General features: G+C 60.2%; 2 protein-coding genes across 2 annotated transcripts in view; both read left to right on the plus strand.

Annotated features, from left to right (window-relative positions):
* Positions 1-1484: 1484 nt before the first annotated feature.
* Positions 1485-11130, plus strand: LOC308522981 (uncharacterized protein; the record flags this gene model as incomplete). Its single annotated transcript, XM_081096578.1, has 2 exons — positions 1485-1659; positions 10691-11130. Coding segments are annotated over 2 exons (615 nt in total), but the record flags the coding sequence as incomplete, so codon positions are not given.
* LOC308523068 (zinc finger protein 521) overlaps positions 11131-15256 on the plus strand; it is a gene marked incomplete at its 5' end in the record, with an annotated part of 152263 nt that continues 148137 nt past the window's right edge. Inside the window, one exon of the mRNA XM_081096729.1 lies at positions 11131-14037. Within this exon, the coding sequence (XP_080952855.1) occupies positions 11131-14037 (2907 nt within the window). The remainder of the gene's footprint in view (positions 14038-15256) is intronic.

Here is a 15256-nt window from a genome sequence, read left to right on the forward strand (position 1 = left end):
GCCTCGCGCCTCGCTCTTGCACCCCTCGCTTTTGCACCCCTCGCTCTTGCACCCCTCGCTCTTGCACCCCTCGCTCTTGCACCCCTCGCTCTTGCACCCCTCGCTCTTGCACCCGGGAGTGGTTGGCGTGTCCTCTGTTGCTTCCCTTGAAAAAATTGCATTTGATAGAAAATACTGCAGGAGCCTTGGCCCTGTGCTGGCCCGCCTGTCAGGGCCGGTGAGGCCAGGCCACCGAGGAGGGGGTTTTGTGGGGTGCGCTCTTGGACCCCCTCACTGGGAGGACTCGCCAGAGTCTAGGGCAGCAGTTGTCAGCCTTGACTGCACTCCCGGGGCCCAGCCCAGAGTCTGATTTCATGGGTCGGGGGGAGGACCGGCGTTTTCTTTCTTTGTTTTAATGTATTTTTATTGATGTCAGAGAGGAAGGGAGAGGGAGAGAGAGAGATAGAAACATCAATGACGACAGAGAATCACTGACCAGCTGCCTCCTGAACTCCCCCTACGGGGGATCAAGTCCACAGCCTGGGCTTGTGCCCTTGACCGGAATGGAACTGTGACTCTTTAGGCCACAGGCCGACGCTCTATCCACTGAGCCGCACCGGCCAGGGTGGACCCAGCAATTACCAAAGCTCCTGGGCAACTCCATGGGGCACCTGCTTGTGGGCCGTGGTCACAGAGTGAGCGAGAGCAGCACCCATCCTCACTGCTCGGTCCGAGCGGACTGTCCGACTCCGAGGGCATCGGTGAAGGCGGGTGTGGTGTGGGGGAAGGTGGGTGCAGGTGGGCTGCTGTGGGCGTCCCCTGTGCTTGCTGGCCTCTCAGGTTGGCACTCAGGTCGCCTGGGGACAAGCCCTTCCCTCTTGGCTGCTGCTCCCACTCCTGCTCGCCTCCCCCCCTCCCCCCACCTCCCCGTCTTCTGGCGTCTGCTGTTCTCTGGTGGATGATTGGCGCTTCCTCCCTGTGATGTGGAGGGTAACTGACCCGTGGGGGGGCTGGGGGGCCTCACGCTGCATGGTTTAAGGTCCCGAAGCAGTTCCCTCACAGCAACGTTGTCCCTGCGTCGTCCTGGGCCGGTGGGTGTCCTGTGTGCGTGGAAACTGGGGGCCCATTCGCCCACCAGTCAGCACTCGTGAAGGCCAGACGGTCAGGGCTTCTAAACTGGGGAGAGGGGAGCAGATGGCTTTTGGACTTGAACGCTCATTGGTCTCGAGAGCCCAGGAAGACAGTGAGTGGCTGCTGCTAAGTGGGTCCCCTCCGCTGGAGAGATGTGGGCGATAAGATCAGCCTGGAGGCCAGGGATGGGGGAGGGGAGAGTGTGTGTTAACTGCTCCGACTGCAAACCACCCCCTGGCAGCCGGAGATAAGACACCTTGAGCCACCCAGAGGCCTGAAACAGGATGTAAACGCAGCCAATAAAACCATGTGAGATGGAGCCCTTCCCTCCCTCCACGCCAGGCTCTGACAGCAGCAGTGTAATGTACGCGGCCATGGCCACCGCCGCCGAGGTTACCACCGCCGGGGTGAGAGCCCACGGCCACGGCCACCACCCCCCGGGGGCAGAGCCCACGGCCATGGCCACCACCCCTGGGATCAGAGCCCACAGCCATGGCCACCACCCCGGGGGTCAGAGCCCACGGCCACGGCCACCACCACCACCCCCAGGTCAGAGCCCACAGCCACGGCCACCACCATGGGAGGTGCAGAGCCCACAGCCGCCACCGTGGGAGGTCACGGTTCAATTCCTGGTCAGGACACATGCCTGGGTTCGGGCTGGATCCCCAGTTTGGGGTGTGCAGGAGGCAGCCAATCAGTGATTCTCTCTCATCATGATGTTTCTCTCTCTTCCTCTCTGAAATCAATAAAAATACATTAAAAATAAATAAACAAACCGTGTCAGCGCCTGGAGTTTGCAGTGGGATTCGGTGTGCTGTGCTGGTGCCCTGGGTGTGGGCTGACGGGCCAGGTGTGTACCTGTTCCTGCGAAACGGACGCGGATGGGGCGTGGCTCCCGCCAGCTCGTTCCCGCCTCGTCACCGCGGCCACAGTGCCGGCCTCTTGTACGTTGCTTGGTGGTGTCACCGTTGTCTTGGATGTAGGCAGCGTGCGCAGGAGGCGGACAGGGAGGCATCCTGGGGTGTCGGAGGCCTGACTTTGTCGCTGGTTCGGGGATATTTGGCCACACGCTTCATCTCAGTGTGTCTCACAAAAAAATATATAACTTAAAAAAACTATAATTCTGTAGTGTAATATATATTAATCAGCAAACATTAGCCTCATAATGACTTCCCCTGATGAAGTTTTCATTAAGACACGATGGTGCCTTGACCCTGTTTAGGTGGCAGATGACGGTGACAGATGAGAAACAGCACAAGTATTTCAAAAATTCCCTTCGCACACGTCATCCAGGGTCACGGTGAGAGTGAACCGGACCAGAAGGGAGAACTAGAAACCAAGGCAGATCCGGCACCTGGGGCATCCACCACATTGACTGACGGTAGCCTTGTTTCCTGGGTTGCCGCTGTCGACATCTGGTAAAAGAAAGACTCGGTGAACGGGCCTGCCCACGAGGGTAGTCTGCCCGGGAGCGTCCGGGGGGGTTTAAGGAAACGGTGCTGCCCTTTGCTGTTCATACAGCGCTCTTCCACACGCGGCTCATTTAAAACCAGGACCCCTACGCCACTTGGGGTATCTGGGATCCAACCTCGCTTTCCAGTGGCGGTTTACTCTGAGTGTGAGCATCGTCAGTGATTCTGCGGGAACTCAGACACTCGGGAGGAGCCGTGGGTGGGCGCCTGTGGTTCCTGCAGATGCATGAGGCCTGGGGTCGCCCAGCACCCCGTGTTTCCCGCCACCGTGGATGTACCTTCCCCAGGAGACGCACGGGCACCGGGGAGGAGTGGGCGCGAGGGGCCTGGGGTGGCGGGTGCCGGGGGTTGGCTCGGGTTCACTAGCTGTGCGCCTGCGTGTTACACTCCCGCCCGCAGCCTGTGGGGGTCATGTCTGCGCCTTGAAATGAACGAGGACTCCGTGTCCCAGACCTCAGGGCCCTGTCGGCTTCTGGACACACGGGCACGGGCATCGCGAGCACGGAGCTCCCCTGCGCGCCGTACCCCACGGACAACTGCGGCAGCGCCCGCCCGTCTCCCAGCAGCTCTGTCCAGACGAGCACGCGGTATTTATCACTTTGCTGCACAGTGACCCACAGGGGTGCTAATTGGTCATTAATTAAATTTTAGCCTTTCAACACTTTTGTATTCTCCAGCGGCGTGGTCTGCGGTGCAGTCTGTGCGGTGCGGCCTTTATAGCGGCCGGGAGTTCACGGCGCCGCTGCGTGGAGGTGACGGGGAGAGCGGCGGGGGCACCTGCTCTTCGGGGTGGAGGATGGAGGGTCCTGTGACCGAGTCACCGTCCGGCCGCAGCCTGTGCCCTGTGCCAGGCAGCAGCCAGTGGAGTCTCAGGTGGAAGCCGTTCCAGAGATTTCTCTCTGACGTGGAGTCTCCGCGCCTCGCGTGGGAACTCAGTGGGAACTTGCGTGGGAACTCAGTGGGCCAGGACAGTTCTTCAGAAACCACCTTCCGGGGGAATGAGCTTCCTGAGCTCCCTCCTTGGCCAGTGAAACCATGTCCCAGTTCAGTTTCCTTCCTGGGAGAACCCCTCCCGCTCCGGCTCCCCGGGCAGAGGCCAGTTTGAAATGACTGATGATGGACAGGGCGGCGCTGGGAAATTTGCTGCGTGTTTTTCGGAAAGTGTGGCTTTCTTGAAGTTCAGCAGAGACATTGCACACATTAGTGCGAAGGGTTTTGAAGCCAAAGAGAATTTGCCTCAAGGAATGTCTGAGCGAGTCAGAGCGAGGTGTGGGCCGGGTGGGGCGGGGGGGGGGGGGCAGGCGGCCGCAGGGTTTGGGACACAGGCCACCCTGTCGCGGGGTTCTCTTTCACTAATGAACTTATCAAAGCGCGCAGCGTGTGGCTGCGCAGGAATCGGCTGATGGGCGTTGGTTTTCCAGGTGACGGTAAGGCAGTCGGCAACATTTGGGGGGCATTTTCGTGTGTCTATGTTTAAACAAAAATGCCCCTGAAGTCCTTTAAAATGACTAGAATCGCAGTATGAATTAAGCGACCACTAAACTGTAGTTAATGTTTTATTCCTCCATGCTCTCGGCACACGTGTCAGTCATAACCCGAGGGCGACTCAGACTTTCCTAGTCGTGGTAACAACTCGCTGCTTTTCCTGTCGCCGCCGCCGCCGCCGAGGAAGTCCCTTCATACTGTCATGTTTGATTCTCATTCACTGGGGGGCAGGCTGGGGTTTTTCTGACGTTACAGACATGGCAGCGGAAGCTTAGAAACAGGAATTTCTAGAGCTCACGCTGCTATCACGCCTAAACACGCAGGACGTGGCGTGGGATGAATGTGGGCTGGGTGAACGAATGAACGAAAGGAGCGACGAGGAGCCACTGCACGGTCTTCGGGGTGTGGATGGCTTTACAGTACAAGATCCGGAGTCAGTGAGCATGTCTTGGGGCTCACAACAGTGGAGACGGGAAGGAAGCAGCCGGGCCATTCACCCCAACGGTGCCTCCTTGTGAAGGGAAGACAAGGAGGGAACCGCTGAGGCCGCCCCGCCCGGGGAGCAGACACCCAGGGGCCGTGCTCATCAGTGATGGTGCCGCTCGGGGAGCCAGAGGACAGGGGAGCAAGTGCCCCCCCAGGACTGGAAACCGCTCTCCTCCCGTCTGGCTCAGAAACACAATGTCTCCGTTTCCTGGAGGGAGACGGGCTGGTCTTTATGAGCAGTTTCAGGGCAGCTTTTTCCTCTGATTTGAGGGGTGGAGTCAGGGGGAACCGGTTAAGAATGCACTGTTTTCTGTTTAGTTTGGCCGCCGAAGATGGAATTCATTGAGCTCCGTCTGTTCAAAGGAACTGCAGGCAGCCGCGAGCCAAGTGTCTGTGGCTCCTCTGCACACGGGCCAGCGTCTGGGCCGCGAAGGGGGCCGTGCGCGTGACAACTTCTTCCGAAGCCGTGAAGGATCGTCGGGGAAGGGGGGGCTCTTTTCCACGAGGGAGTGCTGGGAGGGAAAAGCAGAACAAAGCAGACAGCCGTGAGCTGGGGCATCCGGAATTCGTCTTAAGACTTTGTAGGAAAATGTGCTCCCCGCTCCCGGCTCCCACCGCCGCCGTCCTGTCCTGCATCGCCGACCGCCCTTTCCCCCTCACCCAGCGGCGACTGCATGGAGGTGCTCCTTCCAGAGCCGTGCGGAGTATCACACAGCTGAAACGCATCGGCGACTCAGAACTAATTTTACAGCTTATATGTCCCTGGAACACCCAGTGAAGGGGCCTCCTTTCCAAGGAGCCCCATAAGCTACAGGACAGAGGAGTGGGTGGGGGGGGGGGGCTGTTAATTAAAGGAAGTGTTGGGCGGTGATTAGAAGTTGCTGCTTTTCTAAATACTGTTGACATTTCTATTGAGAATGAGAGGAAGCAGTTGTGTCCCCTGCACAGAGGAGCCCTTAACAGCGGTTCTCCACCTTCCAGCCCTTTAAACACAGTCCCTCATGTGGTGACCCAACCGTAAAGTTATTCTCGTGGCCACTTCCTCACTGTCATGGTGCTACTGTGACGAATCGTCCTGTAAATATCTGGTATGCAGGATGGTCTTAGGCGACCCCTGTGAAAGGGTCGTTCGACCGCCAAAGGGGTCGCGACCCACAGGTTGAGAACCGCCGCCTTAGCATGAAGGCCTCGGCCCTTCAGCCTGCCCAGCATCCATCGCGTTAAAACGCGCCGTGTGATTGGTGAGCTGAGTGTGTGATGTGAGGTGGTTCCTGGGATGGCCCTGAGTCCCAGCGACAAATATCCCTGTACCCGTGTCTGCGAAACCCTCTCTTCTAAGCAGCGTTCCCTGTGAGGAGGCCCGACGTCCCCGTGAGGGAAGCCTTGCGGGTGCACTGGCGCCCACAGGAGGGGAGGCCCAGGGGCAGTGAGCAAGCGCTCCCCGCGGGGCCCGAGCTCAGGTAGCGAAGGCCGGGCGGCTGCTCCGGCCCAGCCTCAGAAGGGCTGAAAGAAGCGAAGTTCCCATGACGTCCGGGATCCGGACAACTTCTTTCCCAGGTACCGCGATGCCATCACCTGTGACTTACGTCCTCCTTAGGTTTCGGATGCCCGCACTTCTGGGGTCCGGCGGGCCCAGGCCCTGCCCACATGACACAGGCCTGGCACCAAGACAGGCCCAGTGGTCTGACCAAGCGCTGGCATCGCCCGGACCTGCCTGCCCGTCCGCTCTTCCCCTTCCTCCGATTTTCTCTCCTTTGGCCGCTGGGATAAGACGAGCGTCGGCCATGGCCGGGACCCCCAGCATTTCTCCTCGACGTGGCTGGCGGTAGGCTGGCGTCATGTCCCTGGTCCCCATTTGCCGACGGAGCGGCCCTTTTGGGGGGTGCTTGTCTGTCCGCGCCCCGGTGGGCCCAGGAGGGGCTGGTGGCGCCCTCACAGAGGGGCCCTGTGCTCTGGTGCCTCTGATTTTTCCGTGAAATGCCTTCCTCTAGCACAGTGGTTCTCAACCTTCCTAATGCCGCGACCCTTTAATGCAGTTCCTCATGTGGTGGCGACCCCCAATGTCATTGTTACAGATTGAACATAGTGAAAGCATAGTGATTCACCACAAAAACAATATGTAATGATATATGTGTTTTCCGATGGTCTTAGGCGACCCCTGTGAAAGGGGCGTTCGACCCCCAAAGGGGCCGCGACCCACAGGTTGAGAACCGCTGCTCTAGCATGACTTCCCTCTGCTGTGCGTGAGCACTTGCCCCACAAAGGTGACCGACCCGGTGTCCCTGGGCCGCTGAGTCTCCAGCTGTCCCCTGCGGCAGACCCAGAGGAGGAGTCTGCTCTCTGCCCCTCTAGGCGGACGGACAAGAGGCCAGGGCGGGGACGGGGCCCTCCTCCGGGACCTGCAGTGCCCGGGCCAGGAGAGGCGGGCTGGCCGCCTAACAAAGCCGCCTTCAGGCCGGGCGGCTCGCCTCCCCTCTGGCAGGAGCTCAGAGCCGGGGCAGCGGAGAGAAGGCTCCTTTATGCGCAGCTGCTGACTCATGGCCGCTCAGGCTGCTGGAGAGAAGGCGGCGGCCGCCTCCCAGCCGTCCCGGGTGCTGGCCACTTTCATCTCCGCGTTCACACACGTGTTTCCATGTGCTCCGTGGACAAGGCCGGGCTCGGCCAGCACGTCGCGGCCGGAAAACATCTGCGCCGCCTGTGCACACACATTCGCATCTTGAAATAGACGTGGGGCCGGAGCTGGTTTCCAGCGAAGGTTTTTAGGGTTTTTCGTTCTTTTTCAGTTTGCATTCCGGCTGTCAGAGCCGTGGTTCTCTGGGAGTCGGCGAGTGCGGGGGGACTGATTCCAACAATTAAAATGTGTCGCGGACGCGTGAGCACTTCCCCTCGCCACGCAGGGGGCCTCGCGTGACACAGAAAGACGCGTCTGTGGGTGGCACGCAGGAAGAGAGGGGACCGTCACGGGGGCTCGGGAGCCGGAGCTGGAAGACTCCCCCGAACTATGTCCATGTGAACAAGGACCCTGAAATGGTTGAAATCGATAGTTGCCCTGCACGTCTGCGTGCTGACTGCTGAGAAGCTACGGCCCTGGGCGGGTGGCCTTCGGTGACACACAGGCCGCGGGAATGTTGGCACCGCCGCCACCGGGACCGTCTTGGGAGGAGACCTGATACCCTTCGCAGGACCGGCCCCTGCGGGAGTGTCAGTGAGTCCCTGTGCGTCTGGGGAGAATAGGTCCATTTATAGCCCCAGAAAATGAGTTTTGTTTTTCGTACCATTTAGATTTTTCAAACAGAAACCAGCCTTTCAGGACACCTTTATGTTTCTAAAAATAGCACCCCTGTTGGAACACTTCACTTCTGCTCAGTCTACGCCGCCCCCCAGCCTGCGCCTATGAATTCCGTCGGTGGAGTCTGTGTGTTTCGGTTACAAAGACACATCCTCTGTGACGATCGCTCCCTTTTTTCCCTTTTAGACCAGCTCACAGGGACAGGAGGGAGGGAACAGAAGGCGTCCAGCTCCCGAAAATCCTGTCTCAGTAAACACTCGGTCCTGCGCCTCCGCTCACTGGACGTGTCGCTGAAACTTACACGCCGACGCCAACAGTTACCTAACGGGGCTGCTCAGGCCGGGCCCAGACAGGAGCCTGGTGTACGCGTGTGCCGGGATCGCACGCGGCCTGGGAGGGGCTGCGGCTCTGCCGTTCTGTGCACGTCGGTGTCATCACATGTCACCCCTGGGCACCCCCTGCAGCGTCACGAGGCACCCACTCGCTAAACCTCAGGCTCCGGCGATCCTTCCTGCCGCCTCGATGCAGGATGCGTCTGACTCACTGTCCCTTTGGTGGTAACCATGAGATGTGTTTGAAAGTATCGTAAAGTAAAACAGCAAGAACAGAGCCTAAAAGACAAATGGGGAATGTCATAGACTTTTCCCTCGGATGCTAAGCAGATTCAATAAATAGTAATTTTTTTTTTTTTTAATTAAGGGACAAGTGAAAACTTGGGTTGGTTTTGGGGCCGCCGGCGTTAGGTGGCTGGGTTTTTAAAGGGAAAGCTAACATCAACATCGATGGTTGTCGATTTTTAGAAGTTTTTAACATTGTACTTCTGTCTGTTGGGGGACGCGTCGAGTTCACCCCACGAGTTCTTTATGATTTAGGCGCGCCAGGGCGGGGCCCTGGGCTCACAGTGAGGCTGCGGGCCGCGCGGCTGCGACCTCCGGAGCTGTGCCGGGCGGGCAGGGCTCCGGGGACGGAGTGGGCCTGTTTCCTCGGCGAGAGGGCTGCCATCTGGCCGTGATCGCGGGGTGATGGTGTCACGGCTTCTCGGGCAGGAAAGGAATGATCCTCGTCTGTTTCCTGTGGATAAGCGAGCGGCTGATAATCTCGTGAAACCTCCTTACCTTACAGAAGGCAGACGGGCTTTGTTTACCTCGGGCCGCCAGCTTCCACTTGGGTGCTGATGACACAGCCTGCGGGTGCCCGGGCGCTGGGGGAGTTTGAAAACCTCGCTCCCTGGGCCCCTCTGGTGGGATGGGACGAGCGTGCCCGCCTCCTGCTCCCAGGGGGCCTCACGTTCTCCCGCAGCCACTGGCCCACCAACCAGCTCAGCTGCACGGCCTCGCGTGCTGATTCAGGGAAACCGCGCTCTGTCCGGGAACGAGACACTTTTATAGCTTCCTCGGGGCTGGAATGGACGATTGTTTTGAAAAGCGGAACAGCGGTTTCACAGCCGGTGTGAGGAGGTCTTGCTTCCGCGTGGGTGTTGAGAAGGGAAGAGGAGGGAGGGTGCGCTGGTTGAGGACGGAGTAACACCCCCCCCCCCCCGCCCCCGTAGGAGGCACAGTGACTCTCTGGGTAACTTGCTCAGTCCATCTGCCTCTCGGTCTTGTTTGTCTCCTCTTGGCTGCTCATAAATCCTTCAGCATTTACCATAATCGTTTATCACTTTTCCTGTTTCCAGTTTTTCACAAGTCGCTTTGTCTCTGCTCACCTCAAAGCGCGGGTCCTGTTTGGCTAAGGAAGTCCCTGCTGCCGTGCGTCTGCGGGAGGAAGAGATGGTGGGCCACCTCTGAACTTTCCAAACAAACAGCTCCGCTCCGGCCTCGGGAAGCTCATTTCTCCTTGATCCCGGCTGATCCCCGATACCGAGCGCGGGGCCCCCTCCTCGCACGTCACGGCCCCGTTCTGGCCGGCGGTGCGCGGCCTCGGTGATTGAGGCGCCCCGGTTGTCTTTTATGACCCACGCCGTAATTATTATTGTGTTTTCCATCTTCTTTCGGGTGCTTACTTTTTAATATTTTCCTGCGGAAAGCAATAAGGCCCGTCTCCATAAGAACCCCATAAAAGATTTTGGTCTTCAGAATTTCCTTTTGATATAAAAACAAGCAGAATGCAGAGGGACTTTTTTTTTTATTAAATATTAGACATCTGGGCTGACGGCATTAATTTAAAGTCGCTCCCGTAATATCTCCTCTTCACCTGCTTCTTCAGATCCTCACCTAATATGCAAATCACTTTCGAATGAATACCGAAGAAACATTAAATATATTAAAACCTGCATTTTAATAAAATTGTCAATGCGTAATATATACCTTGCTTCTAAGGAAGGGTGATCAGAGGTAATGAAATGGTAATTTGGACAGAGAACTATTTAATATCTTCTTATATTTTAGACCCAGGAAAGAGTGACTCTGGGCTCGGGGTGGAACGGGTTCCGCTCAGGTATTCTCCCCGTTTCTTCTGAGCGGTTCTAGGTGGTTCTAGGTGGTCCAACTCTGTGGACATGTTGAAAGGGCACAAGAACCCCAGCCGGTGTGACTCAGTGGATAGAGCGCTGGCCTGCAGACCGAAGGGTCCCGGGTTCGATTCCGGTCAAGGGCACAGGCCTCGGCTGCAGGCTCCTCCCCAGCCCGGGCCCTGGTCAGGGCACGTGCAGGAGGCAACCCATGGATGTGTCTCTCTCACATCAGCGTTTCTCTCCGTCTCTCCCTCTCTCCTCCACTCTCTCTAAAATCAATGGGAAAACACCCCCGGGGGAGGATGGTGCAAAACCAAAAAGAGAAAGAGAGAGAGGGCAGCCAGGCCCGTCCCTGAGTGCCCACGTGTAACCCGGCCGCCCCGCTTGTCGTTGCAGATGGCGTGGACGTGGAAGATGACCCCACCTGCTCGTGGCCGGCCTCCTCGCCCTCCAGCAAGGACCAGACCTCCCCGAGCCACGGCGAAGGCTGCGACTTCGGAGAGGAGGAGGGGGGCCCCGGCCTGCCGTACCCCTGCCAGTTCTGCGACAAGTCCTTCAGCCGCCTCAGCTACCTGAAGCACCACGAGCAGAGCCACAGCGACAAGCTGCCCTTCAAGTGCACCTACTGCAGCCGCCTCTTCAAGCACAAGCGCAGCCGCGACCGCCACATCAAGCTGCACACGGGCGACAAGAAGTACCACTGCAGCGAGTGCGACGCCGCCTTCTCCCGCAGCGACCACCTCAAGATCCACCTGAAGACGCACACGTCCAACAAGCCGTACAAGTGCGCCATCTGCCGCCGCGGCTTCCTGTCCTCCAGCTCCCTGCACGGGCACATGCAGGTGCACGAGCGCGGCAAGGACGCGCCGCCCGGCTCCCGGCTGGACGACTGGAAGCTGAAGGACACGCAGAAGTGCAGCCAGTGCGAGGAGGGCTTCGACTTCCCCGAGGACCTGCAGAAGCACATCGCCGAGTGCCACCCCGAGTGCTCGCCCAGCGAGGACCGCGCCGCCCTGCAGTGCGGCTACTGCCACGAGCTCTTCGTGGAGGAGGCCTCGCTGCTGGGCCACGTGGAGCAGGCGCACGGCGGCGAGAAGAAGAACGCCTGCAGCCTGTGCTCCGAGAGCTTCCTCACGGTGGAGGAGCTGTACAGCCACGTGGACAGCCACCAGCAGCCCGAGTCCTGCAACCACAGCAACAGCCCGTCCCTCGTCACCGTGGGTTACACCTCCGTGTCCAGCACCACGCCCGACTCCAACCTGTCGGTGGACAGCTCCACGATGGTGGAGGCCGCCCCGCCGCTGCCCAAGAGCCGCGGGCGGAAGCGGGCTGCCCCGCAGGCCGCCGACGGGGCCGGGGCCTCGGGCAAGCAGGCCAAGGTGACCTACAGCTGCGTGTACTGCAGCAAGCAGCTGTTCTCCAGCCTGGCCGTCCTGCAGATCCACCTCAAGACGATGCACCTGGACAAGCCCGAGCAGGCCCACATCTGCCAGTACTGCCTGGAGGTGCTGCCCTCGCTCTACAACCTGAACGAGCACCTGAAGCAGGTGCACGAGGCTCAGGACCCCGGCCTGATCGTGTCGGCCATGCCCGCCATCGTCTACCAGTGCAACTTCTGCTCCGAGGTCGTCAACGACCTCAACACGCTCCAGGAGCACATCCGCTGCTCGCACGGCTTCGCCAACCCTGTGGCGAAGGACAGCAACGCGTTCTTCTGCCCCCACTGCTACATGGGCTTCCTCACGGACTCTTCCCTCGAAGAGCACATCCGCCAGGTCCACTGCGACCTCAGCGGCTCCCGGTTCGGGTCCCCCGTGCTCGGGACGCCCAAAGACCCCGTGGTGGAAGTCTATTCCTGTTCCTACTGTACAAACTCCCCCATCTTCAACAGCGTCCTCAAGCTGAACAAACACATCAAAGAGAACCACAAAAACATTCCCTTGGCCCTGAATTACCTCCACAACGGGAAGAAGTCCCGGGCCCTGAGCCCCCTGTCCCCCGTGGCCCTTGAGCAGACCTCCCTGAAGATGATGCAGGCGGTGGGGGGCGCGCCCGCGCGGCCGGCCGGGGAGTACGTCTGCAACCAGTGCGGTGCTAAGTACACGTCCCTGGACGGCTTCCAGACGCACCTGAAGACGCACCTGGACACGGTGCTCCCGAAGCTGACCTGCCCCCAGTGCAGCAAGGAGTTCCCCAACCAGGAGTCGCTGCTGAAGCACGTGACCATCCACTTCATGATCACCTCGACCTACTACATCTGCGAGAGCTGCGACAAGCAGTTCACGTCGGTGGATGACCTGCAGAAGCACCTGCTGGACATGCACACCTTCGTCTTCTTCCGCTGCACGCTGTGCCAGGAGGTCTTCGACTCCAAGGTGTCCATCCAGCTGCACCTGGCGGTGAAGCACAGCAACGAGAAGAAGGTGTACCGCTGCACCTCCTGCAACTGGGACTTCCGCAGCGAGGCCGACCTGCAGCTGCACGTGCGCCACAACCACCTGGAGAACCAGGGCAAGGCGCACAAGTGCATCTTCTGCGGCGAGGCCTTCGGCACGGAGGTGGAGCTGCAGTGCCACATCACCACGCACAGCAAGAAGTACAACTGCCGCTTCTGCAGCAAGGCCTTCCACGCCATCATCCTGCTGGAGAAGCACCTGCGCGAGAAGCACTGCGTCTTCGAGGCCAAGACGCCCAACGGCGGGGCCAACGGCGCGTCCGAGCAGGTGCAGAAGGAGGAGGTGGAGCTGCAGACGCTGCTGACCAACAGCCAGGAGTCCCACAACAGCCACGACGGCAGCGAGGAGGACGTGGACGCCTCGGAGCCCATGTACGGCTGCGACATCTGCGGGGCGGCCTACACCATGGAGACGCTGCTGCAGAACCACCAGCTGCGCGACCACAACATCCGGCCCGGCGAGAGCGCCATCGTCAAGAAGAAGGCGGAGCTCATCAAGGGCAACTACAAGTGCAACGTGTGCTCGCGCACCTTCTTCTCCGAGAACGGGCTCCGCGAGCACATGCAGACGCACCTGGGCCCCGTCAAGCACTACATGTGCCCCATCTGCGGGGAGCGCTTCCCCTCGCTGCTCACGCTCACGGAGCACAAGGTCACGCACAGCAAGAGCCTCGACACGGGCAACTGCCGCATCTGCAAGCTGCCGCTGCAGAGCGAGGAGGAGTTCCTGGAGCACTGCCAGATGCACCCCGACCTGCGCAACTCGCTCACCGGCTTCCGCTGCGTGGTCTGCATGCAGACGGTCACCTCCACACTCGAGCTCAAGATCCACGGCACCTTCCACATGCAGAAGACGGGCAGCGCGGCCGCGGTCCAGGCCGCGGGGCGCGGCCCGCATGTCCCCAAACTGTACAAGTGCGCCTCCTGCCTCAAGGAGTTCCGCTCCAAGCAGGACCTGGTGAAGCTGGACATCAACGGGCTGCCCTACGGGCTGTGCGCGGGCTGCGTGAACCTCAGCAAGAGCGGCAGCCCGGGGCTCACCGCCCCGCCCGGCGCCGCCAGGCCGGGCCTGGGCCAGAACGAAGGCCTGGGCGCCCTCGAGGGGAAAGGCAAGGCCGGGGGCCCGAAGACGCGCTGCTCCAGCTGCAACGTCAAGTTCGAGTCTGAGAGCGAGCTGCAGAGCCACGTGCAGGCCGTGCACCGCGAGCTGCTGCCCGACGGCGGCGCGCAGCTGAAGACGCCGCAGGTCTCGCCCATGCCCCGGATCAGCCCCTCCCAGGCGGACGAGGTAACCCCTCATCATGCTGTTTCTCTCCCCCAGGCCCGCCCCGAGGTGCAGGAGAGGCTGAGGTCGAAAGGCTGTGGCTTTCTGTGTGTTGTTTCCCCGCATGGCCATTCGCCAGCAACTACTTGGTTCTTGAGACGCAGCCTTTTGGCCTGAGCGGTGCAGCTTAGGGCTGGCTCCTGCCTCCCTGGGGGACTGTCTTCCCTGGGGATGAAGGGCATCCCTCTGCCAGCCCCCCACCCCCTGGGACCTGGAGTCTCCGCGGCTCCCCCCGCGTTCAGGTCCCGGCCGACTGAGTGTGTGGTGGGGAGATAGATGATGGCTGAGAGTGATGTGCTACGAGCCGGCCTGCCGCCCCGCAGTTGATGGAGAAGACAGACAGACAGACAGACATAGATATGTGGGTGGCACACCGGGGGTGGGGGGGGCTTTGCCATGTCACGCTGTCAACGCTCACTGTTCTCCTTGCCTTTTCCGCGTAAGAAGGAAAGTAGTTATTTCACAAGAGGCTTTTTAAAACCACCCACGTTTATTACCCACGTGGGCCCACCCTTCTTAAAGGACTGCGCCCGCCTCGCCCTCTCCATCTGGGGTTGGCTTCACGGCGGGCGGTTCCTCAGGTTGAGAGTGGTCCCCGCTCTCTGCTGCCCTGAAGGAAGCAAGTTGGTGCCCGTGAGCGGTGAGAAGTCAGGCCCCTGCGGCGGGAGCTGGCTCGCTGCTATGGTTCCCTGTGCTTGGCCGCCTGGCTCCTGGCAGCTCCGCCCACTCCCCACGGCCTCTCTGGGGAGATGCCTCCCCAGGGACGCCCCAGGGCCATGGTTGGCAAACCACAGCTCGTGAGCCACATGCGGCTCTTTGGCCCCTTGAGTGTGGCTCTTCCACAAAATACCACGTGCGGGCGCGCACTACAGTGCGATTGAAACTTCGTGGCCCATGCGCAGAAGTCGGTGTTTTGTGGAAGAGCCAGTATTTTGTGGAAGAGCCACACTCAAGAGGCCAAAGAGCCGCATGTGGCTCGCGAGCCGCGGTTTGCCGAGCCGCAGTTTGCAGACCCCTGCCCCAGGGAGACCATCTTCCTTCAGTGGGAGGTCCCTGCCTTTGCCTGACCTGTCTCTGCACTCACACCTCCTGCAGGCCTGCACCCCCCTGCAGACAGCACCAGTCACCTGGAGGGGGCGCTGAGGAGGCCGGCCAGCCCCTCCCTGGGACAGGTGGCACCTGG

This window comes from Myotis nattereri (genome assembly GCF_964212035.1).
Source record: "Myotis nattereri genome assembly, chromosome: 8".
Taxonomy (NCBI): domain Eukaryota; kingdom Metazoa; phylum Chordata; class Mammalia; order Chiroptera; family Vespertilionidae; genus Myotis; species Myotis nattereri.